A 24,600-nucleotide genomic window follows, 5' to 3' on the forward strand; every position below is an offset into this window, starting at 1 on the left:
CCTCAGGCAGAGAGACAGAGGAGACATTTTCTGCTTTAATTAAAGATGCAATCAGAGCATTTTGACTCCAGCCCAACCTTCCCACAATTGGATTTCTTTGGTTGATACGGATAATGACACATTGGCTGACATTTGTTTTTAAATATCAACACATAACATTGACATTTCGATAAAGAATTGTGCACAAGATGTGTAGTGAGGGGGGATTTTTGCAGTTGAAAAATGAACTTTTAAATGCTCTCAGACTTTGTAATGGAGACAGTTTCTAAATAACATCAAACATACAGTGCCAGTTATTAGTTACACTGTTATTAGTAAGTGTTAGGTAGTCATACAAATATAACTTCTATACGGGGAAGTTTAGCTCGATCTTTCTTGATGAACACAACTAACAAACATTCAAGATTCCCAAAACTAAAGTATGAGCTACTATAAAGCTCACAGCGTGATTTAAATGAAGACAGAAAGAAGTCACCATATATTCACTTTTATTGCTTTGCACCAATCTGCCATGACAGAAAAGTCATCATTCAAGCTAACAGCAGGATGCTATGTGCTTCACTGATGTTATGTGTCTGAACACTAGAACAAATGCATTTTCAACTCTGATGTTGAAGTGATAATGGAGGGTAACATCTCAGAGATCCACCGTTATAAGCGAATATATCTTAATCGAGTCTCATGTCATGTGAAAATAGGGTCATTTTTTTGGTCAAAATAAAACTAATATTCTGAAATTACAAGTAGTTTACAGCCAACTCACATTTTAATGACAAATGGTCCATATGTGCGGTGGAACATAACTGCGAAATGACACTTTACAAAGACTGAATCTCAATTTAAGATTTTTGTTTAGAAAAAATGTCAAAAACTTCATTTTTGATGTTGACAATACAATCATTGGACATTCACTAATTATTCAGAAAACAAGTACCTCAATATTGATTACAGAGCTTTTATGTTGTGAACAAATACCAGAGCTGTGGGAGCACAACACACACAAACAGTATTTAGAGTTACATTTGTGAATGGAAGATAAATTGAGTTACATCGTTTGAGTCGGTGGCTCAGGCTACGGCTTTCACACAGACGTGGAGGAACACTACAACAGACATAAGCCTCAGCAAATGAGCGGTGTACTGGGTCACTCTCGTAAAGTGATGATGGTCCGTCTTTGGCATTCGTGTGCCATTGTGTGTGTGTGCGTGTGTGTACCTGTACATCTGTTCTGAACACTTAAATTATCAGTACAAGACTTGCACATAAAGAGCTTTGACAAGGCACGTAAGCTATTGTCCGTATAGTCACTGTAGCTACACACAGACAGAGCCGATGAAACAGACACGAACATTGTTTCACAAATTATTCTTTGCCTGAATATAAGCTAGGTTCATGGATCCATACGTTACATATGGAATACTTATTGCTAAAACAGGACCGCACTTAGCAAAATAAGAACAACTTCATAGAATATAATAGTTTTTTACATTTACTGTAGAAATATTTTGCATAAAATGATTTGCAACACATACCAAATTATCTTTACACCACACACACTATTACCAACAATACAGACAGTATAAAAACAGGTGCAACTAACTGGGGTCACAAATATTCTCTTTTTTTACTCTGCACCTGACTATATTTTATGATTTACAGCGTTTATTAAAATAGTTGTGATACCAGCGATGAAAGGAATACAGTGAACAGTTAATTATCACTGCCTCGTGACAAAAATATCAAGTGACCACAGTCAGAAATCCTTCAAGATTCCTGAGTTGTTTTAACTGACATTTGAACAACAGCTCTATAGATACTGTGGGAGGAGAAGTAACCTCTTTATTAATACACTATAATCCATTTTAGGTAAGAAACTATACTGGCAAAGTGCTTTACTGTACAGTACAGACTTCATATGGCCTCTGAAGTAGGTTATCCGTTAATACTATAAATGAAAAATAACACAGTAGACATACATACAATAATATTCCTATATCAGCACATATGAAAAGTGAGGTTTACAGTGAAAACAACTGAGCAGTTTTTGAGCAGCAATATCAATACTGAGTGTTCCCCTAGAGACAGGAGAGATGACTCATAAGCAAATCCTGCCATGACGTATGCAGTAGTAGTGTGGTGTAGTAGTAGTTGCAGTAATAGTAGTAGTAATCATTTGACTGTACCTCTGTTTTGGTTTTCGTCATTTACTGTGCCAGGCTTGATGCTGAAATATAATCAGCTGGCACTGACAGTACCTGAATGGCTTTAACTGAATGTGTTCTGAAGCTGGTGTAGTTCAGTGGAAGGTCATAAGCTGACCTGTAGACAAACAGTGCAGTGTGTGAGAAAAAAATACCCAAAAATGTACAGTACTGCGACCAGCTTAAGGAATAATAGTAAAACTGAAATTAAAATATGCAATGGATTAAAAGTAAAATTCAATACACACAGTCCAAGATCCCTACCAGTGAGGCCCCTTCCTTTGGCATCTGTGGTTTAAATGGGTGATAGCAAATTGCTAGATTGAGAGAGTTCCTAACAGTGAGGGTCAATGGGAAGTAACAGCAGAATTCCTTCATTCCTCGGAGGTGTGCGCTTTTACAGTACATCATGTGTACATGCGCTGCACATGTAGGACTTCAAGACTTGGGGGAGCTCGCCTGCTGCCCTGAAGAAGGGAGCACTGCAGGCAGGTTGTGCTGCTCCAGTTCTATGCCCCCTTTCCCACTATAAGATGGCGCCCGTCAGCAGGGTAAAGTGTTGTGTGAGACACGGTGTCAGGAGGGAAAGAAGGCCCCTCCTTTATCACAGGAAGGTCTCCGCAGTGGAAACTCCTCCGGGTGAATCTGGGCTGACGTCGACTCTAACGCAGGCCACCTTCTCCTGGCTGTTGCACAGAGACGAGGGAGACAGGGACAAGATGAGCTCTTGTGCAAATTTATGGAGGTGTTAAGGGTGGCAAGCAACTGCAAATGTGAGATATTGTCAGGTAGACGAGTGATAGCGCTCAATTCATAATGCTCTAAACATGGTAAACATGATTTTACCACCTGCAGTATGCTCTGTTGATGAAGAGGTTTATGTGAGGACTGTGTTAAAATATGCAGCTCGTAATTATGACAATTCTAGACACAATTTGTCAACTTAAGTTAACATTTCTGATTTCTTTTTTTTTATTATGATAGAGTACTGTGATTAATAATAACTGATTAATAACATTTTGTAGAGAGAAGAATGGAGCTTTATCTCTGCTTGTACAGATTTAGATTGTTACACCCAACACTCGGGACTTATACTTGAAATGCCCATACCAACTTCAACCAACCAATACCAACTTTAGTATATTTTACAGGTACCGCAGATTATTTTCAAAAGCCTGCATTAAATGGGACAGTTCACCCCAAAATCAGAAATACATATTTTATCTCTTACCTGTAGTGCTATTTATCCATCTAGTTTGTTTTGGTGTGAGTTGCCGAGTTTTGGAGATATTGGCCGTAGAGATGTCTGCTTTTTCTCAAACACAATGGAACTAGATGGCACTCAGCTTGTGGTGCTCAATGCGCCAAAACTCCAGATAATTCACAGACCTTGTCAGACGTTTCATATTGGAAGTATTTTCTTTCTACCAAACTACACCCGCAAACCGTCTCACCGCCGCAGAAGGAAGCATCTACTCATGGTCGGCATGGATTCGGTGCTTTGAGCAAAACAAGCCGAGTGCCATCTAGTTCCTTTTTATTCAAAAGACATCTCTACAGCCGAAATCTCCAAAACTCAGCAACTCACACCAAAATGATCTAGATGGATAAATAACACTACAGGTAAGAGATAAAATATGTAATTTTGATTTTGGGATGAACTGTCCCTTTAAATATTAGATTGATCTTTTCCCTTCCAGGTAGCAATTAGCTTCACTATAATTCGCTACAGTGTAAACATAAGATTGAGATACAGAAAGTAGTCTATAACAAAGGACATTTCATCAGTTTTTTTGGGGTTGGGGGTCAAATCTAGATTATTATATTAAGTTACTATAATTGGGAGCAGAGACTCTTGAAAACTCCAGGTAATGGCATAGCTACCTTCCGCTACGCTTCACAGGTTGGGCACACGAGTCTGCACTCGAGTTCACCGCTTTCCACGCCGCGCTTTTGGCCATTTCATCAGAGATATTTACAACCAAGGGGTCAGAATCAGAACTGCATGCCAAAGTGCATACACAAACACACACAAACAAAAACACAAAGAGAAGACAGGCATGTAGACATCAAATCAGCAGGAGTGCAGGACAGTTCAAACAAGCAGACACAAACATGCAGATAAATTAGACATTGAAACAAACTGATGGCACGAAATAGCTGACCAGACAGGCCACATACAGTATGTTCCACGTTAACATGTATGAAGACATTTTAGGCAAGTTATAGCTGTGAGCTGATTGTGTACACATTATTGGTTAGTTAGACAAGGATACAATTATAAGACAAACACTTTATTACAGACAATTTATCCTAAAAACAGCAACAAAACAAAACACAACAACACACAAAGCAGTGTGTTTTAAAGCCAGTGTTTCTTTCTTTTTTTTTTTTTTTTTTTGGAATAGCTGAGAACTGACAGTTTTGGCCATGCGCTAACTGTCTGAGTATCAGTGAGAAGGGTTAGAACGCAGCCATGTGGGTCAGATGTTTTGCATCAGACACACAGCCCTGCTACCTCTTCTTCCATTGGGAGGTTGTGGTTCATTAGTCCTATTCTGTATGATCTGTTCAAGACAGACATAATAACACACAGCTGACCACCAGTGTCACTTTTACCATTACAAGTTGTAAATGACAACATGGTACATCTGAAAATGTGTTTACAGCTGTTCTGATCTCTCATCTCAGGCACCATAAAGGCATTGATTAGGGAGCAAATAAAATCTTTAGGGAACTATATATGTTAAGTGTAGACCATAAAGTATTTTAAGGCATGATAAAAATGTATTTAGCTGCCTTATACACCACAACATAAGGAAATATCATCATAAAAGATGAGAATTTTGGTGTGATATAGAATAATTAAGAATAAAATAGACTTGCTGCCTCACTAAGCACTTGCAATAAAATACTACTTTTCAATCCCCAAACTGGGGATCAAAGTGCCCTTTACAGAGAGCATGACTCACCTTCCTGAGAGTGCTTTCACTGGGATGCTGAGCCGGTTTGAGCCTTCATAGCTGACCTTCAGTCCCAGCTGCTCTTCTTCCTGCAGTCTGGACTCTTCTTCCTGAATGGAAACAATATTACAAACCTAAATCACACAATAGCTTTAACTGCAGAGATGCATCATATGGTAAAACACTTGTACAGTATGGTGTTATAATTGCCATTCATATCTTCTTACACACATTGCATATATTTACACATAGAATTGGATGTAATATGAGTTTCCTGTAGCTGTGCCTATTTAAATCTGATTAAATGGTACATTTTCCCTTCTCATACTAATTCATGCATGGCCATTATACCTGGTCTGTATCCAGGCAACAACTTCCTCGGAGGAACTTCCATATATTGTATTTAAGACCCAACACTAATGTGAGCCACATCCACTATTTATGTACCCACACCTACTTCTTTTTATTGTAGCATTAACACACTGAATTTCACTAGTTGTTGTAGCTATTGTGATTACCAGACTGAGAGTGAGATTTACATGATTTGTGAGGCTGTAATAGTGTCCTTGTTTACATCTGTAATTCATGAGAAATGCAGAATTTCAATGTATATTGTTAATATTTTCAGTTTAGGTACAAATTAGACAGATACACACAATGAAAATGCTAAGATTTTATTTTTGATTTGGGAGAGCACTGTGTGTGACTGAGTACAGCCAATACTACAGTATTTTGGAACATTTGGTGAAATAGCACAATATTGCACAAACACTAAGGAAAAAATTGTCTGTTGGTTTTGTAACTAAAGAAACATTTGAGTTCATCGACTTGCAGAACAAAAACACAATATGAAAAGGCTGCTGCGGTTACATTTTCAGTTGAAAAAGAAAAACTAAAATTGTCTAACCCTCCCACTTTAAAAAAAACAAAAAACAAAAAAAAAAAACAAACCAAAACAAAAAAAGACATGATATTAATCTTACCAGCTCTTTACGTGCTTTCTTTTTCTTGTCATCCTCTTTCTTCTTCTTGCTTTCTGGCATCAAGTCATCCAGCCAGCTCAACTCTCTCTTTGTGAAGAAAAAGTCTAGAAGCTTTCGGATAAAGACCAGTGCCAGGACCTGTAAAGAGAAAACAGTTCACAGTTCATATAATGAAATATAATTATTATTATTAATCCTGTAAAATATAGGAGAAAATGACTGATAAATGTGGGTTATAAATTACGGTGAGACACAACTTTATTTAACTGTATTAAAGCTGAAAAAGAGTGGTGAGACAGTTAACTGTAGTATATCTTGAGTAGGTAATTATATGTGTGTCTGTGTCTCATGTTGATGTGAAGTTAAGTATCCTAACAACCCAAACAATCAGTGAGGTTTAAGGTCAATACCATCATGGGGAACACAACAGCTGCAGCAGAGGCCTTGATGACCCAGAGCACCACAAGACAGGTGAGCTGCACCAGGGTGAAGATATGAACCTTCCACAGTGGCACATAGCGTAGATAAATCAGATCAGGCTGGTGCTTGGCAGGCATGCCAAACAGCTTGATTCTGTCAAAGAACTACAGAGAAAAGGAGAGGAAAGAAGCTCAGTGAATTGCTGAGGGAGATTTTTTTTAAAAAAAGCTAAGACAAGGGGGTGATGAGGAAAGGGGGGGGATTCAATAAATTATTCAGAAAAGGAAACACATTATCAAAGGCTTTCATGGATTCTGAATTAAGATCAAAGGTTTGGAACTACAAGGGGAAAACTTATCTTAACTAATAGCTCATGACTGCTGTTCTGTTCAGAATATAAGCGTATGTTATCTTTTAAGACCAGCAGAACAGAGACTTACTTGAATGCCTTTTAGAGAGGAGACACCCATGTAGAGAAAGACTCCATACAGCACTGGCATAGGAATAAACTGTAAAGAGAAGAAGTGAAACGGCAGAGTATAAAAACAGTATAAAATATTTAACTTGCAGTACAGTGCAGTTCACCGGGATTCATTAAGTATGCAGACTTCTGAAAACATCTGCAACATATTAGACCCGAAAGCCATGAGTTATACATTTAGTTGACCTTCTGTTCTGTAGTGATTTACAATGAGTGCAATGAAAAAAGTGTTTTCCTTTCTATTATTCCAGTTTTTGCTTCATCTCACCTTGAGCACTGAGGTCATGAAAACTGAACAACCCATGAGGACAAAAATCATGAATCCAGTGACCCGCTGCTCACGGATGCCCAGAAACTTGGGCTGTTCTCCTGGAGCGGAGCAGCCAGATTCCACCTTCAGGCTGTTGACGTGGGAGATGGAGAGGACGGTTGCAGCCACAAACCACGGCAGGCCCATAATGGAGCAAATACCCAGCATTATCGCCACTATCAGCAAGTCCAGGTGATAGCCACAGCCTTTCTGTAGGATGCACGGAGAGACAAGAAAAACAGTTTGAAAGCTGTCGATGCAGTGATGTGCTTGCCCCTGAGAAGTAAAATAAAAACAGAATTACAGAAAACAAGGATAAGGAGCATAATCTAAATTGAGTCAAATGCGAAACCTTGAATTTTCAAGATGGGCTGAATTTATTTTTAATATGGGAGCACTGTGGAGCGCTGAGGCATAAAAATACCTCAGAAAAAAGCTGAAAGAACTAGTCAAAGCATTTCTGTGAGTTTAAGACAGCAGAAAAACAGAAAAAAGAAAATGTCAGATTCAACCATAATCAAGGGTGACAGATAGGGAGAGAGATGACTGATGAGAGATGAGTGAGCCACAGAAGATTAGAGGAGTGTACAGAGAGTGGAAGGGAGTGTTCAGATAGAAAGACAGCAGCTTCCTCAAAATTCTGTAATTATCATAATACATGACTTTAATTAAAACTTAATTAAAATGAATTAAATATGATTTTAGAATGATTATGATTTGGGATGAAAAAGAAAAACAATGGCAATGGGTAGTTTAGGTACAGTACACGATCATGTGTAACAAAAATGAAAGAAGCACAGGTTTGACCTTGAGCTTGTGTTCTTTGCGGTTGATGATGACAGCAGTGATCTGTTGGTCCATAAAGATGAGGATGGTGCAGAGCAGGGCAGGAAGTGCTGCCACAAGCAGCGTCCACCAGGGATTTTCTCCTAAAGGGTCTATCAGCCAGCCTCGGTTCTTTGAAGTTGGCTGCAGGGAAAAGGCAGCGCACATTGAGTATATACAGCCTAAAAGAATTATTTGAGAATATTTGATTATGTGACATATTTTTTTAAGTACTAAATTCAGAACTTTGTTTACAATAGTAAAGTTATTGTGGATATTTAATTTTAACATCTATAACAGAGAGCATTTTCAGATTAAATCCTTGAAATGGCACATTACATTTGGATAAATGCTCCCTCCATGTCATCTGAACATCCATATATATATATAGACAGATATGCTGGAATAGATGCCTACCTCAAAGCGGTCAGGGACATTGAGTTTAGGAGAGGGGATCCCCATTAGATAGTCCACCAACACCATGATCATGATGGTTATAAACACAGCAAAGTCACTGATAGTGGACCGCACCTACCGCACACACAGAAAAGAAACACCACAGGTATATTTATTAATCTATTTAAGGAGTTCAAGTGAGCAAGCGTTTTCTACTGTTTCTTTGTTGTTTCAAATTCATCCTCATACACACAGACATGAATAGGAGCTGTTCTAGTACATTAGTCTTCATCTAGTCATTTACGGCTTGTCACTGTCAAGATCCACCAAAGTAATAATTACATTTGTGTCAACAGTAAAAGCATGACAATTCAGACAATACCAACACCTGCCTACACAGAACACCAAGTGATAACAGACTAGCTGGTACTATGTGGGAGGATGTGGGAAGATCTTTCTATACAGGAGACAGCTCCTGCATTTTAATAAGTGATCCAATGTAAACATTTACTTAGTGTGAGAGGCTTTTAGCTAGATCTACACACTATTGCATGCAGAGTTGTACAAAAAAACTCTATTCAGATGTGAATTTACTGATATTCATATTTTAACCAGTAATATATGTCTTTTACGTTATTAAAAACCAAAATACAGAATGCACATTAACAAAACTTTACATGCCAGGTGACTGACCTTGGTGGGGAAGTATCTCTCTGTTTTGAACTGCTTGAGGAAGGATGACAAGAAGAAGGTGGTGAAGAAGAGGATGATGGACCAGAAGAGAACATCTGGGATGTAGGGTCCATGGTTACTGCAGGCTGGACCCACAAACTCTCCATTGAGCGTTTTACACATCTAAAGAAAAAGAAGGAGTATTAGATTCATATTGTAACACTAATTTTGGTAAGCTGTGCCAGTGCTTACAGAAGCAGCTTTTTTGGCAGACTAGTAAGTTGTTGCATTAGTATTTATGTATCTGACTAAATCTGTATGAATCAGTGAGTGAGTGTGAGGATATTGGCTGATGATGTGGGTTTCCTTTACACATCCTTTAAATACTAGTGCAGTGTCCCCTCGTCTCTCTCATGGCAGGGTCGTACAGCTCCGCCTGTGGTCGATTGGTTAAACGGTTGTCGAGATATGTGAAGGACATACATGCATATATATGGACAGAGATTCCTTTATAGTTATAGTAGTACAGTGCCCATTCAAAACATGCCTGTTTGGAATGGGCTGATTTCTCAACACGTAGAGAGAGCAGTACCTGTCCCCTTAACACCTCCAGGCAGACTGTTGGTACATGCTACAATTTACCGATGCTCCCTAAACGTCTCACATGCAGGCTATCGGTAGATGCTACAATTTACCAATGCTCCCTAAACGCCTAACATGCAGACTATCAGTAGACACTACAATTTGCCTATGTTCCCAAAGTACCTTACATACAGACTATAGGGAGACTACAATATTGAGCTGAGCTGAAGTTGATCGGATGAACTGCAGTACCTGTTCAAAATGTGCCTGAGACATCCTGCACCATGTCTTGAACATACGTACCAAGTTTTCATGAGGGATGGGAATAGTAGAGCTTAACTCTGAACTTTTTCAATTCATTCTCTAAGGTAGTTCTTATCACTACTGATGTAATCCCCCCTCCGACCACAATGTGGGTCGCAATGGCAGAGTGGCGCTGTACATATTTCAACTTGTTGACTCCATGGGCAGAAGAAGAAGCATAAGCAACGTTGTTTATGAGGTATTTTTATATATTTCTCAAGAACCCCTCATCCAAACAACTTCACACTCGACATTGCACTTCCTTGGGTCCTCAACAATACACCTGCTGAGTGTGAAGTCGATCGGATGAACGGTTATCGAGATACGCGAAGGACACACATACATACATACAGACAGACGGAGATTCCTCCCTTTAGTAGAGAGAGATGACTGTGGGTGTAATTAGTGCCTATCACACTGGAGGTCACTGTGTGCCAGCCTCACCGAAACATTGAGCTGGCTCCATGGGATGGAGTCTGGGCTGTATCCTGTCTCGTTCCACTTCTGCTTGATCTGATCCGTGGCATTGACTGGTTGAGAGCACTGACACCTGGGGACAAGAGAATAAATGCTAAGCAGTATGTATTTAATTATGTATCCTGATCTTAAGAGAATTAGGTTCATTTTAAAGTGAATGTAAAACACAACCTGAAGTAAATCTGCTACCATCAGTCGTTTTAGATTTGTTTCATGCAAGGTGGGGAGAAATCTGCTGGGAGTTCCTCAAGCCACTATAATTATTGTCTTTACCAATGAAAGCAGTGTGTTCTTAATGGGAGCTATTAATGTGTATGATATATGATTAGATGCAACCCTTTGACATGACATCATAACAATGTATTTAAAAAGGGGTGTGATAGCTCTGACTGACTTATCAATGCTTATCTGATAAAATAAAAAAGTATATATATATATTATTACTAAAGAATGATTTTATTGATTTAAATTCAGTATTGAATGAATAAATATTCATAATTATTGTTGATACCTTGATATAAATGTGCTGAACATAATCAACAGTTAAAGATGGTGCTTCTGGGCTTGTGCAAAAACTTGGAAATGTATTGTTTTGTTGGCCTCCAGAAAAGGTTGAATCCAAATCTTGGCTCTTTGCTGAATTCTAATGTAATCTAATTTGCTTTTGGACAAGAGAGAAATTATTGCACGTTTAAAGGTCCAAACAGTAATTCACTGATTCCCCCAGGAAACTCGTTAATGGAGGGAATCAGCTCTGCCTGAAATAATACTGGTGATCTAGGAATTTAAATTCGTTCCACTAACTCTTCTAAGTCCCTTTAAATAAGAGCTTCAGCAAAAATAAATAAATAATAACAATAATATGAAATTTACAGTGAATATAAGTGGAATCTCAGTACTTACGAATACAATGTCAGGTTGTCCAAGTTGTTGTGGATGTTGACAGGGAAGTGTTCTCCCAGGTGAAAGAGCTTCTCTAGAGCCTCGTAGATGAAGATGATGCAGATGAGTGCAGCAAAGGCCTCCTCTGTGAACCGGGTGATATAGCAGACCAGGGAGCTAGCATCTGTGGCCACCAGGATAATACACAGGAAGGCTGTCCACAAACCGATGCTGGTCCGCAGCGACAGGTAGGACAGGCTATAGTCACTGGGAAGGTGAGAAAAAGTAGACATGGAGGAGAGGAGATGGAGGTAGATGCATTAACCTGTACATGCACATTAGGGCTCATTAGACTACTGGAGACCAAAAGAATTTATTAAAATACAAAATACTGTATACTATGTGAACTATTTAGACTATTTTAAATATTGTATCATGTCACAGCAAAATAAACTTGCTTTAAAGGGGATCTATTATGCTCATTTCCAGCTCTATATTTTTATTCTGGGACTCTACTAGAGTAGCGTTGCACAATTCACATTCAAAAAAACTCCTTATTTATACTGGCCCTTTATGCAGCCCCTCAATTCAGCCTCTGTCTGAAACAGGCCGTTTTAGCTCCTGTCTCTTTAAGGCCCCCCTCACAAGGTGCCCACTCTGTTCTGATTGGCCAGCTTCAGGAAGCCTCGCGAGGGGCAGCATATATCAGATTTGTGTTAAGTTACTGCTGATGAAAACCCAACATTTCCTGCTTTATTCCTTCATATTAAAAGATTTTAAATGGCTAAATATTGTGAAGAATTCAGCTGCACTATTCTTCAATAAAAGAGGCTGAGACACAAGATATGGAGATAATTGGAGCTCTTTCTTCACGGCTCAGTTACAAATGATGCAGGAAGGAATAGTACAAGCAGACAGCCACCATGAAATGTTTGATGAAGAGCTGCAGATGCTACTTAGGATATAGATTTTAACAGTCTGGTCGCTTGCGAAAATAACAATGACTACCCTTGGTCGGAAATCCTGGAGAAACAAAGATGTGGGGGTTACAATGTCAATGAATCCCCCAACTGACGTAAGCATCAGTTGGGGATTCAAAGCTGATTGGCTTGTTGAATCACATGAGTTCAAAGCAAGCAAGCCCACACCAAACTGACTGGATGGTCTTGTTCCACAGTTTGTATGTTAGTGGGCACATAGAGACCCAAATATAAATTCACAAGCAATGAAAAAGTGAATTTTTCACAATATGGCCCCTTTAACTTACCTGCAAAACTTGAAGAGGATCTTCTCAAACACTAAAACGGGCCCTGTGCTGCCAAGAATAGTGAGGGGCTGGCCTGCGAAGAGGGAGTATGCCACTCCTGTCAGTGATGCCCCAAATAGAGACTCTATGGCACTCTGTAGACAGAGAGGAGAGGGAGGGAGTGAGGGAATGAGAAAGGGAGAATAGGGAAGGTGAAACCACACAGAGGAGGATAGAAAGGGTAAGGCTGAAGGAGAAAAGAGAAAGATGAGGAAGAAGACACCCCCGACCAGAACACAGAGAGTTTTGATTAAACAGACATTCTGGGTTGCTTCTGAGAGGCCAGATAAACTATTCAAATGTTTCCACCCTGCTGACTTGTCCGAAGTCATATCTCTGTGTAGCCCTTGTGTTTTGAGTTTACTCAGACATATCACACACACCAGAACACAGTCTGCACCTATGCCAACAGTCCTTGGCCTACTAAGGGCATCTGGGTATCAAGCAGAGAAAGACAGACAGAGAGAGGGAGCAACAAAAAGAGAGACACTATGTAGAATAGTTTGCAGTGTGAAAACAGGGGAGACTGAATAATCATCACAACATATTTTTGACAGTGAATTAAGACCTCACAGTACAACATCTACACAAATGAGTATGTACTAGGACAGTAACTGGGTAAAAACTTACGGTGACACTTCTTGACACAGTAAATGACCTGTTTTACATGACATGATAGAATAGGGAAGACAGAAAACGTGTTTCTTATTTGAGAGATAGATTAGTGATGGGTATGACAGAGATGGACTGTATGCAGATCATCACATCTGCATCCCTCATATCGTGTATGAAATTTTTAAAGTTTTAACTTAAATATATGTTAAATGTCATGTTAGAAACCACTGGTGTTGATAACAGTGGTTGGGGGAAACGTCTTAAGAGTAGGTTATATGAGATCACAAGAAACACAAAATAATATCTATACTCACATATGACAGTGAAATGGTATTATGCCCTGTATAGTTCATTTCATACAACGCAGCACTACCAGGGATTAGGGGTTTGATTCCCACTGGGCAAATGAAAAGCATGAGTACTGACTTTTAAGAGCTAATCTGTCGGACTCACTATGTTGCCTTTCGTTGCCTCCCCAAGCAGACCTCCGAATGTGATGACAGGGGACATGCAGGCGCAATAGAGGAAGAGGATAGAGGCTAGACACTGCAGGCTAAAGGAGTCTTTGATGTCACTCCAGTAAAACGGAATCTTCCTCTTGATGTCCGCGATCAGACCTCCAAATATCCTGGAAGAGGAGGGAGATAGATTTTAATTGGAGCTGAATCAATTAGTCTATTAAATGAAAAAAAAAGGAATAGCCATTTAAATAATTGATTAATCGTAAACAAGCAATATAAATGTTGTGCTTTTTTTCCTCAGTTTTCTGTCAATTTAGAGATGGAATGATTAATTGGGAAATTAACAGATTAAGCGATAAGGCAGATAATCATTAGTTGCAGCACTAATTTTAATGTTTGAACTTTTAAGTAGTAGTGCACAATAACATTACAGAAGGAATATGGCATAGACAATTTTGATTTAATTTATTAATAAATAAATGAGTTAATTAAGAAAATGAGAAGAGTCAAGTGGGCACATAATCTAGTGTCACATAAACTTCATTAATATGAAGCCAGAAATTTAACTGAGATATTTCAACAATCTACAACACTTTTAAAAACAGTGAAAAGGCAAAAGACGTCCAGGTTATAGACACTTTAAGTAAACATTTATTATATCTCTGATTCACTTGAATTAGAGATCAGAGTGGTCTGACTGGTCTCTACTATAACCCTGTGAAATGCCCTTCTCACTATGTGTTAATAATTCAATACATTAATCCTCTGCTTGTTCTTTTTATAGTTGCAGTCATTTCAATTGCAGTGTTGATGCCATTTTTACACAGTTAATTGGTAAAGATTACATCTAGGTTTTAAGTTACTTGCTTGAATAAAATCTGCTGTGTTAGGAAGGCAGCAAATATTGACACTGGTAGTGTACCAAATGTGTATGAGTCATGAGACTGAATGGCATGTTTTTTGTGCTTGCAACTGTGTATCTTAATAACATCCAACCTCAAACCTACAATAGGTGGTACTGTCATATCATTGAATTCATTTTTTGTAAACAGGGGGAGATTTTGTCCTTATGCACATTCAGAATCTCTCCCAGTTTTCCTCTCTCTTTCTGAGTCTCTTTCCTGCCTTTGAGAGATTCTATTTTTTTTTTAAATCCATTTCTCACCTTGTATATCTTTCTTTGCTTTCTCTGACACCTGTTCAATTGCTCGGCTGTGAGGTCTCCTTTCATTTTCTTTTCTCCCACACCTCTGGAATAACTTATATTGCCTACCTCCACAACCCCCACTGTCTCTTTTTTATAGCCACTGTTTCCGATACCTTTCTGTACATTGGCTCCTTGCACTTCCTTACACTCTGTCCCCCAGTTGCTGCCTCATAGTATAAGCCTTTTATAGTAGTGGTGAAAGGGAGAGTGAATCTGTAAATAATACAGTGCCTCTCAACTGAATGTGTATGTGTGTAAAGTGTGTGTGTCTGTCTGAGGTTTCAAATAAACACATTCTCTGCTGTGTGGCCTGGGCTCTAGAGACTCAGCATTAGCAATCCATAAATGTCAGCACCTCCATAGACATCATCACATAGTAGTGCTGAGCTACTCAAATACAGAAATAGCTTTTACTGAACACTTTTTGGTTACAGAACAAATGTCTATTGTTGTATGTAGTTTTTTGTTAAACATCTTTTGATGATGCCTTGTATTTCATGTCATCTTCCTTGTTGTACAAAGATTTTAAAGAATTTGCAGCGAGGACAATCTCACTATTGTTACCACAAATAAGACTATATATTATAGGGAAAAAATGAGCTCCTTAGACAGATGAGCTTTCTCTTGTGAACAAGAGGCACTTGAGCTTCCTAATTCCCCAGCATAATCAACATAATATATTAAACATGTCTACATGCTCTAATGAGGTTGTTAATTCAACTAGGATACACTTTAATTATCACATATTTATTTGCCAAAATATTTGCTAACACAAGTGATATTTAAAAAATGTACTCTGTAGTAAATCAGGCCCATTTGCATTAGAAACTCTAATCTAAAGTCCTTGCTATGCTGAGAAAAGATGCTGTACTCGCCTCCCAGTCCTCTGCAGCTCAGGTCCTCCATGATGGTCGTCATCTTTTTCCAGCTCTCCAGCTGGAGATGCAGTACCATTGGGCTGGGATGGCCTCTTCCTCTTCAGCTGCAGGAGGACATTTATAAATAATGTATTTCCACGCATTTCCACCAACATGCTGTCATGCTGCTCAAGTCCATGAGGGGGCACTCTCAGTGTGATTATAATGGTATGGAGTACAGTATGATATACAGAAATACACACCAAAGAATAGTCCATGAAAACTTGAAGAGGTTGCAGTTTGTGAAATTAAAAGTACACAGAGCATAGGTATACAGTAACTTACACAAACTCAACAAGTCAGTAAGTACACTTTACACAGCATATAACAGAGATAAACACTCACCTGAGATGGGACATTCTTAGGGGGCTCAATCCGGATCGTGGGATCCCATTCTCCAGGAGGCAGGACAGTCACTTGATCAAGAAACTCATCTATCCCAGAGAGGAGATCCGTTCTGTCTTTCGCCTTGTATGCCACATCATGGAAAATCTACATAATGAATAATATTTGTTGTTGATAAGTTGTTAAAACGCCTCAATAACATGGTAATTTGTTCACAGCAAGACCAAATTCACAGCATGTTCAAGAGAGTGAAATGTCCAGTCGACTACTACAAACTACTACTAAGATTTTCTTTGATACAGCTTAAAGACTATACAAGCTGAAATAACAAATTATTATTAAAAGCTGTGTGCATGGTATATCATCCATATTTCCTTCTCTCACTTCATCTGTCATCAGAGTGGCCATGGATCTGCCAATCTCATGGTACTGAGGCCCCTTGCCATGAGGACCCAAAAGCAGGAAAAGAAACCTTTGGACAAGACACACAAAAATGAACCATGAGTAACACTATCACTTATCACTTAAATGTATCCTGTGGAGGTTTCTTGTGTTTTATTTCTTCTTCATTAAATGTTGTCAAAAATACTTTAAACTCTGTTTCTTCTTCATAAAACATTCTTCCCTACCTTTTCTGGTTAATTGCTACATTTGCTGACAAAAAAGAAATCAGCAGTAATGTGTATCATATGTCCAGTGTGCACCTACTACACAGTAAGGCCAAGCTTTTGTCACATCACACAGCATGTGTTATAGATGAGCAAAGTTACGTCCCCATTTTTCCAAGCAACAATTTTGTTTTCTGGCCTCACAGGGCTACTAGCACAGCTATAGACTCTTTTTCTTTTTTCTTTATACTGTAGAATACAGACTGAGTTTTGTACAATCTCAGTAGATCCCCAAGTTACTTTAGTCCCATGTGACTTGGGCTTTTACAAATTAATTTGTCAGTTTGCTTTAAATTGCAGCTACAGTATAATACATAGTGGAAGTAGGCCACTTTTTTCTGAATATCTGATTTTTGGAATCAAAGTCTTTATCATAATATTATTAAACTCTTAGTTATCATAGTACCTCGTGGGCACTGGCACCTCAGTGAGGCCAGTGATAAGGACTGCAGGGGACAGTCGGACAAAGGCTATTATAGGCTTCTCCAGGAAGTCCACTTCCCCCACCAGCACATTGGAAGCCTCAGCACCCGGAGGGATCTTCTTCATGAAATTCATGTCCACCTGAAACCAATGGAACCAATGGAATTTAGGATTCAGATATATTCAGTTGTGAGAAAGAATGAGAGAACAGATTCCAAGGACACACATGCACAAAGCGATGAAGACATGTGAATGTAAGGGATGGCAGCAAGTTGTTGGAATGCTATGATAATAATGAAAAATAAGGAAAGTTAGCAGCTATGTAAACAACTACATAGTACTGAGCAAAGATTGTCCATTGCTGTGATGCATTTATCATGTTCCTGAATAAATATCTCTTGTGTGCAATGCTAAATACAGATCTGAGCATGGTAACACTTTCTTTATCGCTGTGTAGAAGATGATTTTCTTCATCCCTCTTTTGTATACTCTGACTCATATAAACACTGCACCTTGGATGGTTTTATAGTGATAACTACTGATGGCGGCCTGCCATTTTATTTAATGGATGAGGAACAAAACGGTAAGATGGATGGAGGCCATGCGAGGGAGGAAATTTTCCAAACTAACCAAAGTTACATAACTAAATAAGACTTTTACTTTGATGATTAATTCTTAGTCCATTACACGTGGAACAATGATTGCAGATGCCTCTTACTGAGCCCAAGAAGGAAAGAGCCGATGGGTATGTGATGTTGGCTCTCATAGAGGCAGCTTTCAACACAGGCCACTGAAATGTCTGTGGAGGTCCAGAAACTGAGGAAAAACACTGATGAACTCATGGGCTCCTCCACCATGATGGACTGTTTCTGTGCTCAGTACTGTGGTTAGGTTACCTTGCTGAAGTCGACACTGCTGCTTTCTCTACTGACCCCTGCTTTAGAAGGCCTCCTCTCCATTGCCTTGTTACCATCCAGGTTGTTTGGTACAGAGTTCGGAGACACCAGTGGTCCTGGGAGAGGGGGAGGGGAGACAAAGTGGTGTGAGTCCTTGGGAGGCTAAGACTGGTCAAGAATAGCTGTGTGGTTCACCATGAAATGCCATTTGTGATGCAATCATTAAATGCCCCTTGTCTTTCATTCTTCTCTCTACTCAGATTGCAACTTTGAAGAAGTGGAAAATTAAACAAATAAGTTCTAGGCTGTTTTACGGCATGGGCTGAACAAATGGGAGGCAATTTCACATGCATTTTTGATCAGTGGTAAGCTCTTAGCAAACAAACCTGATACACAATCCTGAAAACATGCCGCTGCCCACACAAGTTTGTGATGCAGTGCAACAGGTTAAAAAGTGTTCTGTTTAAGTGTGATATTTACATTCTGCTTTGCTGATTAAATAGGAAAATGAACCACTGTATCAGCTCTGAATGAATGAATAATTTTATCTTGCATATTTCTTTACATTTGAATAGGATGAAAAGCAACTCTGGTACAACAGAGTTTCCATTGTATGTGGTGGTGAATTGCACTCCTGTGCCACTCCAAGTCAAAATCATCACCTTTTAGATCGCTAAAGTAAAAATCAGGAGTACTAGTGTTTAACAGGCAAGTTTTTTAGAATGATGAGCTGAAGTTCCACATACAGGTGATCAGGCTGACAGACATTTCAAATTTCTAGCTGCAAGTGAAAGGATTACTTCAACAACTACAACCATTACTTGCTAAATGTAATGATTTGGTTACAGATCTGCAAGACTGTGATCACTCTCCACAGGGAAGATGTATATTTCACAAAACATTCTTTTACTGATTGCTCCTTGTCTGTCGAGCTCATTTCCCTGGTGCTTGAGTCAGTCCTGCTGTGCTTGAATTCATGTAAGCTTTGAGCTAAAGGAGAGTGAGTGTGTTTGATATGCCTGACAGTTCACCTTCTCCAGACTTCAGCACCTTCATGTGTTGAAGCTACAGTATTTTTGTGCATAATTGGCTGCACACTTCAACATTGCTTATGCGACGTGAGCCATACCAGATACAGGAAACGCTAGCACTTGAGGTGACATGAGGGTGGGAGATGAAATGAGGGAGCAATGTAATTGAGTCAAAGAATAGCATATGCATACTATTCTCTGCAATTCTGAAGTAACACTTCTTTTACCAGGTATTTCTTATTTCCATACATCTACATCAACACATTTCTTCATTTTTTTTTTGCAGTCATTCGAAATAAATTAGTACAACCTTAAGCCAAGTCAAAATTACAATGTGCCATATCTGCAGGCATGTGATCTGTCCAGTGATCCATACCCTTGAACTATACCCTGAAGTAACCCCCAATGGATGCTGGGTAGCTGTGACCGGTGAACAGGAGCATGATTGCTCACATACCCAACAAAGCCTCTTGGAATAAGGGAGGGATTAGCTTAGGTTGCATCCGCCAACACACTTCATTCAGGAAGGCTAAGCCCTGGAATGCTCACCCATACCAGCCTTTTAAACAGTGGCGTCACAGCGCAAGCTCATTTGTATGCAAAAGTGTAAAATAATAACTGAAATTGTACAAATTTTCTGTCTCTTATGTAACACTGGTAGCACTAGGTGTTTCTTGGGAAATGTGTAAAGAAAAAAGATGCACCTGGATTTTTATATTGTATCTTTGCAGTAACTTTACATCGCTATGTGCTTCTTTGCTGTATTATCAATGTATTGACTTTGGTTAAGTGCTGGTAATCCACAGTTATTTGCACAGTTTGTGTTATAATGCGTAAAGACTCAGAGATTACAAACAGTTGTATACATACAGTGATTATATAATGACACTGGGTTACCATGAGCTGAGATGCCTATAATAAATCAAAGTGACCATTGGTAGTTAAGTTAAAGGTACCCTGTGGAGTTTCTGACCTCTAGTAGCGCTATGGAGCAGTTTTTTATGACGGTGGCACAATGAACAGTCCCGCAAATGGTCTCCCACTATTTTAATGATCTACAGGTGACTGTAATGAGCCAAAAAATGCAGCAAAGAGGAAGGTAGGGAAGAGGAAGACTGCAAACTACTAAACATGGATGTAAATACTATAGGATTTAAAATACTGAAAAAGTCAGCTTTGCAAATGTTTTATGAGGGGGGGAATGCATTCAGTGCTTTTGTTAGACTTCAAGGATACACACAATAAGTTTTAGTGAATATCACTCAATGCCACCAATGATTTCCTGCATGCCCTGTGCACAGGTATTTTACCCATGAAAACATATTTTATCCTTTATCTATTATCCAGGCTATTTATACCTATACATACCATCAGTAGATTGTATGTATAGGTATAAATAACCTGGGTAGATGGCATAGCCATCGGTAGATAGCATGTATAAGTATAAATAGCATGTACAGGTATAAATAGCCTGTGGTAAACTCAGTGCCGTTACAATATAGCACATGCTATGAAAAACATCAAGAACAACTATATCGTTTCACTGCTGACTATAATTATTTGTGACCTGTAAGACAGACTGTAATTGGCATTCAGACAAATTACTGTGAGTGATAAAGGGCATTTCACTGTCTAACACTATATCTATTTTAAGCTAACTTTGTACAACATTTTTACAACCTACAGTGTTCACCAAAGTACATTTATTAGAATGTAATAATTAGGACTTGAAACCCCCCTCTGAATAACCCACACACTAATGTCACGACGCTTTCCTCTTGTGAAATAGTGTATATTTTCCTAGAAGGGGGTACAATTACATAAGCTTGTCAGCTATAATAAGACCACCCTTTCACACAACCTTTGAGATTCAGCTCCAACCAAGTGATCACTTGTTTTAATGACCCATACTCTGAAATGGAGCCATTCCAGGAGTGAGACAAGCACAGACACACATGCACGCACACATTCTAATAATACATTGACTAGGCTTGGTTTGGGAAGAACAAAAAGTCACTGTAGGTGCCAATATGGGTCCTCACCAACACACCCATCCTGGTCTCACACTTATATTTAGCCGGGTTGCTGGCACATGCTGCCCTCACTAGATTCTTAATCGGGTAAAAGAATGTTTATACTTAGAAATTGGTGAGGAGGAAGGGCATGGGTGCCAAAAGGATGCCAGGGGAAAAAACAAAAGTTGCATGACATGTATATTTGTGGGTACTCAAAATGGAACAGTCATCAGGGGATAAAACATGTTGCAGCTAAAAAGATTAAGTACTTATAATGTCACTCTCTACAACAAACACGCTAAAAAAACCTTAAGGACTTCATCACAGCTAGGGATGTCCCAAAGCTTATCAGCGAGTAGATCAGTATCATAGACTACATTTCACATTGATTGATATCAGCAATTAAAAGTCTAATTCACTTTCGATCTTTTATTATAACAGATTGTACTCTGAATATGTAACCTATCCAAAAGTGCCTCGATGCACTCTGCTAGAACAGAAAGAAACCCATTCCAGCAGCAAGAAAAATAAACAGCAGCCAGTCGTTCCAATTAATGATAACCACATTGAGAGCGAGTTTCAGAAGGTAAAACCAAAACAGCTTTGAATTAGAAAAATAGTCTTGCTGCTCCATAAACGCAGCATTTTGCAGATGTGGTGCACCTCACCTCACGTCATTTCAACATTCTGTAAGCTGTACAAATCCTTTGTAAAGCTTATTGCTACAACAGATCCATACAGACACTCCTCTCTATTATACAAAACACTACAGGACACAATTCAAATTTTTATGGGTAACAATTAAATGACATACAACTGTCCAATCTAAATCCAACTTGTATAAAAAGTGTGAGGTGCAGCTGTATTATGTAGCTGTAAATTAAATAACATCAGTAGACACTAAAGATTAAATGATCCAGATTCATAAGCTAAAAAGAAACATGGAACATCCCTATTAGCATGAAAAACCTTGATGGAGAAGAGTGAGATGGGATAAATAAGATAGACACAGCAATAAAACATCACAGGACACATGATGCAGTGTGGGAGAAAGATCAGACAGACCAAAAAATTTTGGAGGGCAGCCATGAGACCACAATGCAAAAGGTGTGAACAGAAATGTGGTCAAGCAAGGCAAAGACACTGAAGAATGTCTCGAAAATGTGTAGGGAGACAGAGTATAAAAGGTCTATGCAGTGTGAAGAATGGGTCAGTGGAATAGTTAGAAAGTTAAGAGAGGGAAAGGGAAGCAAGAATCATGAGGGGAAAAGGAGAGTGGTGTCAAAAACATTGTGGGAACAGCGTCTTTGACTAGAGTGAGCCTTGCTGTGGGTTATTGATGAGATGGCCACAGGATTGGAAGTTGACAGGAAGCAGAGCTTTCATGCTAGTGCTAGTGTTCTCTGTTCAAGCCGTGACTCACACTGGCAGGCTACACAGATATTTGCCTTCTAAGGGCAGCAGCTCGAGGCCCTGGGATGCCGAGGATGCTCGCCGGCTGAACTGTTGTGATGCTGCCTCTTCCTCTGCAGAGTTAGGTGGGTCGTCATCCTCGGGAGGCGATACCACCACCTCTGGGATGCCTAGAGGGCCGGGGCCTGCCCCATGGGTGCGTGGGGGGCTCTGGGAGGAGCGCCTGAAGGATGCAGGGGTATTTTGAGGGGTGGCGAGGGGTGAGGGGCCTGGGGAGGGCCCAGTGTTGGAGGAAGAAGAGGGCAGGAGATGGTTGAGCAGGATGGAGACTTTGGATTCTCGTCTCTGTGACAGGTTGGAGACAGATGAGGGTGCCCCTGGCTTTTGGAGAGAGAGACGTGAAGAGGACAACCCCTCTCCTAACAGAGGAGACAATGGCAAAAAAGGGAAATAAGGGAGAGAGAGAGAAGGAGGGAAAGGAGAAGGAGGAAGAGGAAAGAGGGATGGAGCAGAAAGGAAAATTACATGAAGTAGGAGTACATCACAGGGATGGTATCTGGAGGAGACACAGCCAGAAAGGGTGAGCAGCAAGAGCATGGCAGAGGTGTTATTTGAGATTCATGCTTGCATAAACGTGAGCAAAAAGCATGATTGTGTGCAGAAGACAATAAGAATGATTCAGTGAGGCATGTAGGAGGATCCGCAAGGGCCAAACAACTTGTCTCATTCAACCTCAAACAAAACAATCACGCAACATGACTGAGGTAAGGCAAAACTCAGTTCAGCTTGCATGCAGGAGTGGATGAGTTAGCACGATGTCAGTGCACTGTGCTCTACCACGACAGACCAGTCATAAATCCTACACAGTAGATACTCATTTAGTACATGAAATACATCTTTCATATTGCTATTACTATCACCAACAATCATAAAATATCATTTTGACCTTTTAAATTTGCATTTCAGGTGTAATGACATGAAAATGCAAGCCCATCAAGAACCACAGGCAGAGAAGTGAAGAACATCATATTTCTGTCATTTTTAAAACCTCAAGCTGGCATTCAAGATCTTAAAATGCACACATATATTAACACCACTGCGGCCATGCCCAGTCAAAAAAAAACACACAATGCTGACTCCAGGTGCAGGTAAAGCATCATTTCCTGAATATCACCCTAAGGAGTGAAAACAGTCATTATTTCAAACCCAAAGCCAGGCCAGCCATAGACGTTAGCACAATCCTTAGCACCCAGATTTCTCTTTCACTAAGGGGGCCAATTATTTCAATAGAGATCATTCTAGTTTCTACTCACTTTTACCATCCACCTTCTACGCTGGCATTGAAGAATTTGAACATTGGATCTTTAGAAATAATTCCCCAAATGGTGGAAAATGTGGATGAAAAAGAAATGCGAGTGGACCATAGGATCTCACCGTTTCTTTCAAGCAAGAGTGGGTCAGAGTGTTTCTTGCCTATGTCAGCGATGGAGCGCACCAGAGGGATGCGATTGCTGAGCTTTCTCTCATTCTGGTGGTGGTGTTTCTTCAGCATGGCTTCCCGCACCTTGTCGCGCAGGTCCTCCTTCAGCTGGCCTGATGCCACCATACTGTCTATCAGCATGTCTGAGTCATACAAACACAGGAGCAGGGATACAAACACAGTAAATATAGTAAAGCTGAAACATAGTAAAGCTGAAAACACATTGCTGCAAAGGTGCCATGGCACATCATATGATGCGCGTCAAGTGCCGCCCCTAGCACCGATAGGAAATGTTGTGCTGCAGTGTGTCAATATAGTGGTTACCTGG

At 39.6% G+C, this 24,600-nt stretch overlaps 1 protein-coding gene across 10 annotated transcripts in view; it reads right to left on the reverse strand.

The window, feature by feature from the left end:
* Positions 1-471: 471 nt before the first annotated feature.
* Positions 472-24,600, reverse strand: part of LOC122970434 (sodium bicarbonate cotransporter 3-like) — a 47,716-nt gene continuing 23,587 nt past the window's right edge. For 2 of the 10 annotated variants that reach the window (XM_044336563.1, XM_044336570.1), the window contains exons 6-26: positions 24,227-24,415; positions 22,828-23,211; positions 18,370-18,449; positions 17,421-17,578; positions 16,731-16,818; positions 16,347-16,493; positions 15,960-16,066; positions 13,870-14,044; positions 12,763-12,896; positions 11,517-11,762; positions 10,581-10,686; positions 9,273-9,434; positions 8,601-8,714; positions 8,166-8,327; positions 7,317-7,568; positions 7,008-7,076; positions 6,558-6,731; positions 6,148-6,285; positions 5,174-5,298; positions 4,086-4,202; positions 472-2,887 (exon numbers count right to left, since the gene is read on the reverse strand). In XM_044336563.1, the coding sequence (XP_044192498.1) occupies positions 2,806-2,887; positions 4,086-4,202; positions 5,174-5,298; positions 6,148-6,285; positions 6,558-6,731; positions 7,008-7,076; positions 7,317-7,568; positions 8,166-8,327; positions 8,601-8,714; positions 9,273-9,434; positions 10,581-10,686; positions 11,517-11,762; positions 12,763-12,896; positions 13,870-14,044; positions 15,960-16,066; positions 16,347-16,493; positions 16,731-16,818; positions 17,421-17,578; positions 18,370-18,449; positions 22,828-23,211; positions 24,227-24,415 (3,209 nt within the window). In that variant the 3' untranslated portion in view covers positions 472-2,805. Of the gene's footprint in view, positions 2,888-4,085; positions 4,203-4,719; positions 4,769-5,173; positions 5,299-6,147; positions 6,286-6,557; positions 6,732-7,007; positions 7,077-7,316; positions 7,569-8,165; positions 8,328-8,600; positions 8,715-9,272; positions 9,435-10,580; positions 10,687-11,516; positions 11,763-12,762; positions 12,897-13,869; positions 14,045-15,959; positions 16,067-16,346; positions 16,494-16,730; positions 16,819-17,420; positions 17,579-18,369; positions 18,450-22,827; positions 23,212-24,226; positions 24,416-24,600 lie in introns of those variants that run through there. The other 8 variants (XM_044336565.1, XM_044336564.1, XM_044336567.1 and 5 more) reach the window with 8 other exon arrangements.

The sequence above is a fragment of the Thunnus albacares genome, chromosome 19 (assembly GCF_914725855.1).
Source record: "Thunnus albacares chromosome 19, fThuAlb1.1, whole genome shotgun sequence".
In the NCBI taxonomy this organism is placed as follows: domain Eukaryota; kingdom Metazoa; phylum Chordata; class Actinopteri; order Scombriformes; family Scombridae; genus Thunnus; species Thunnus albacares.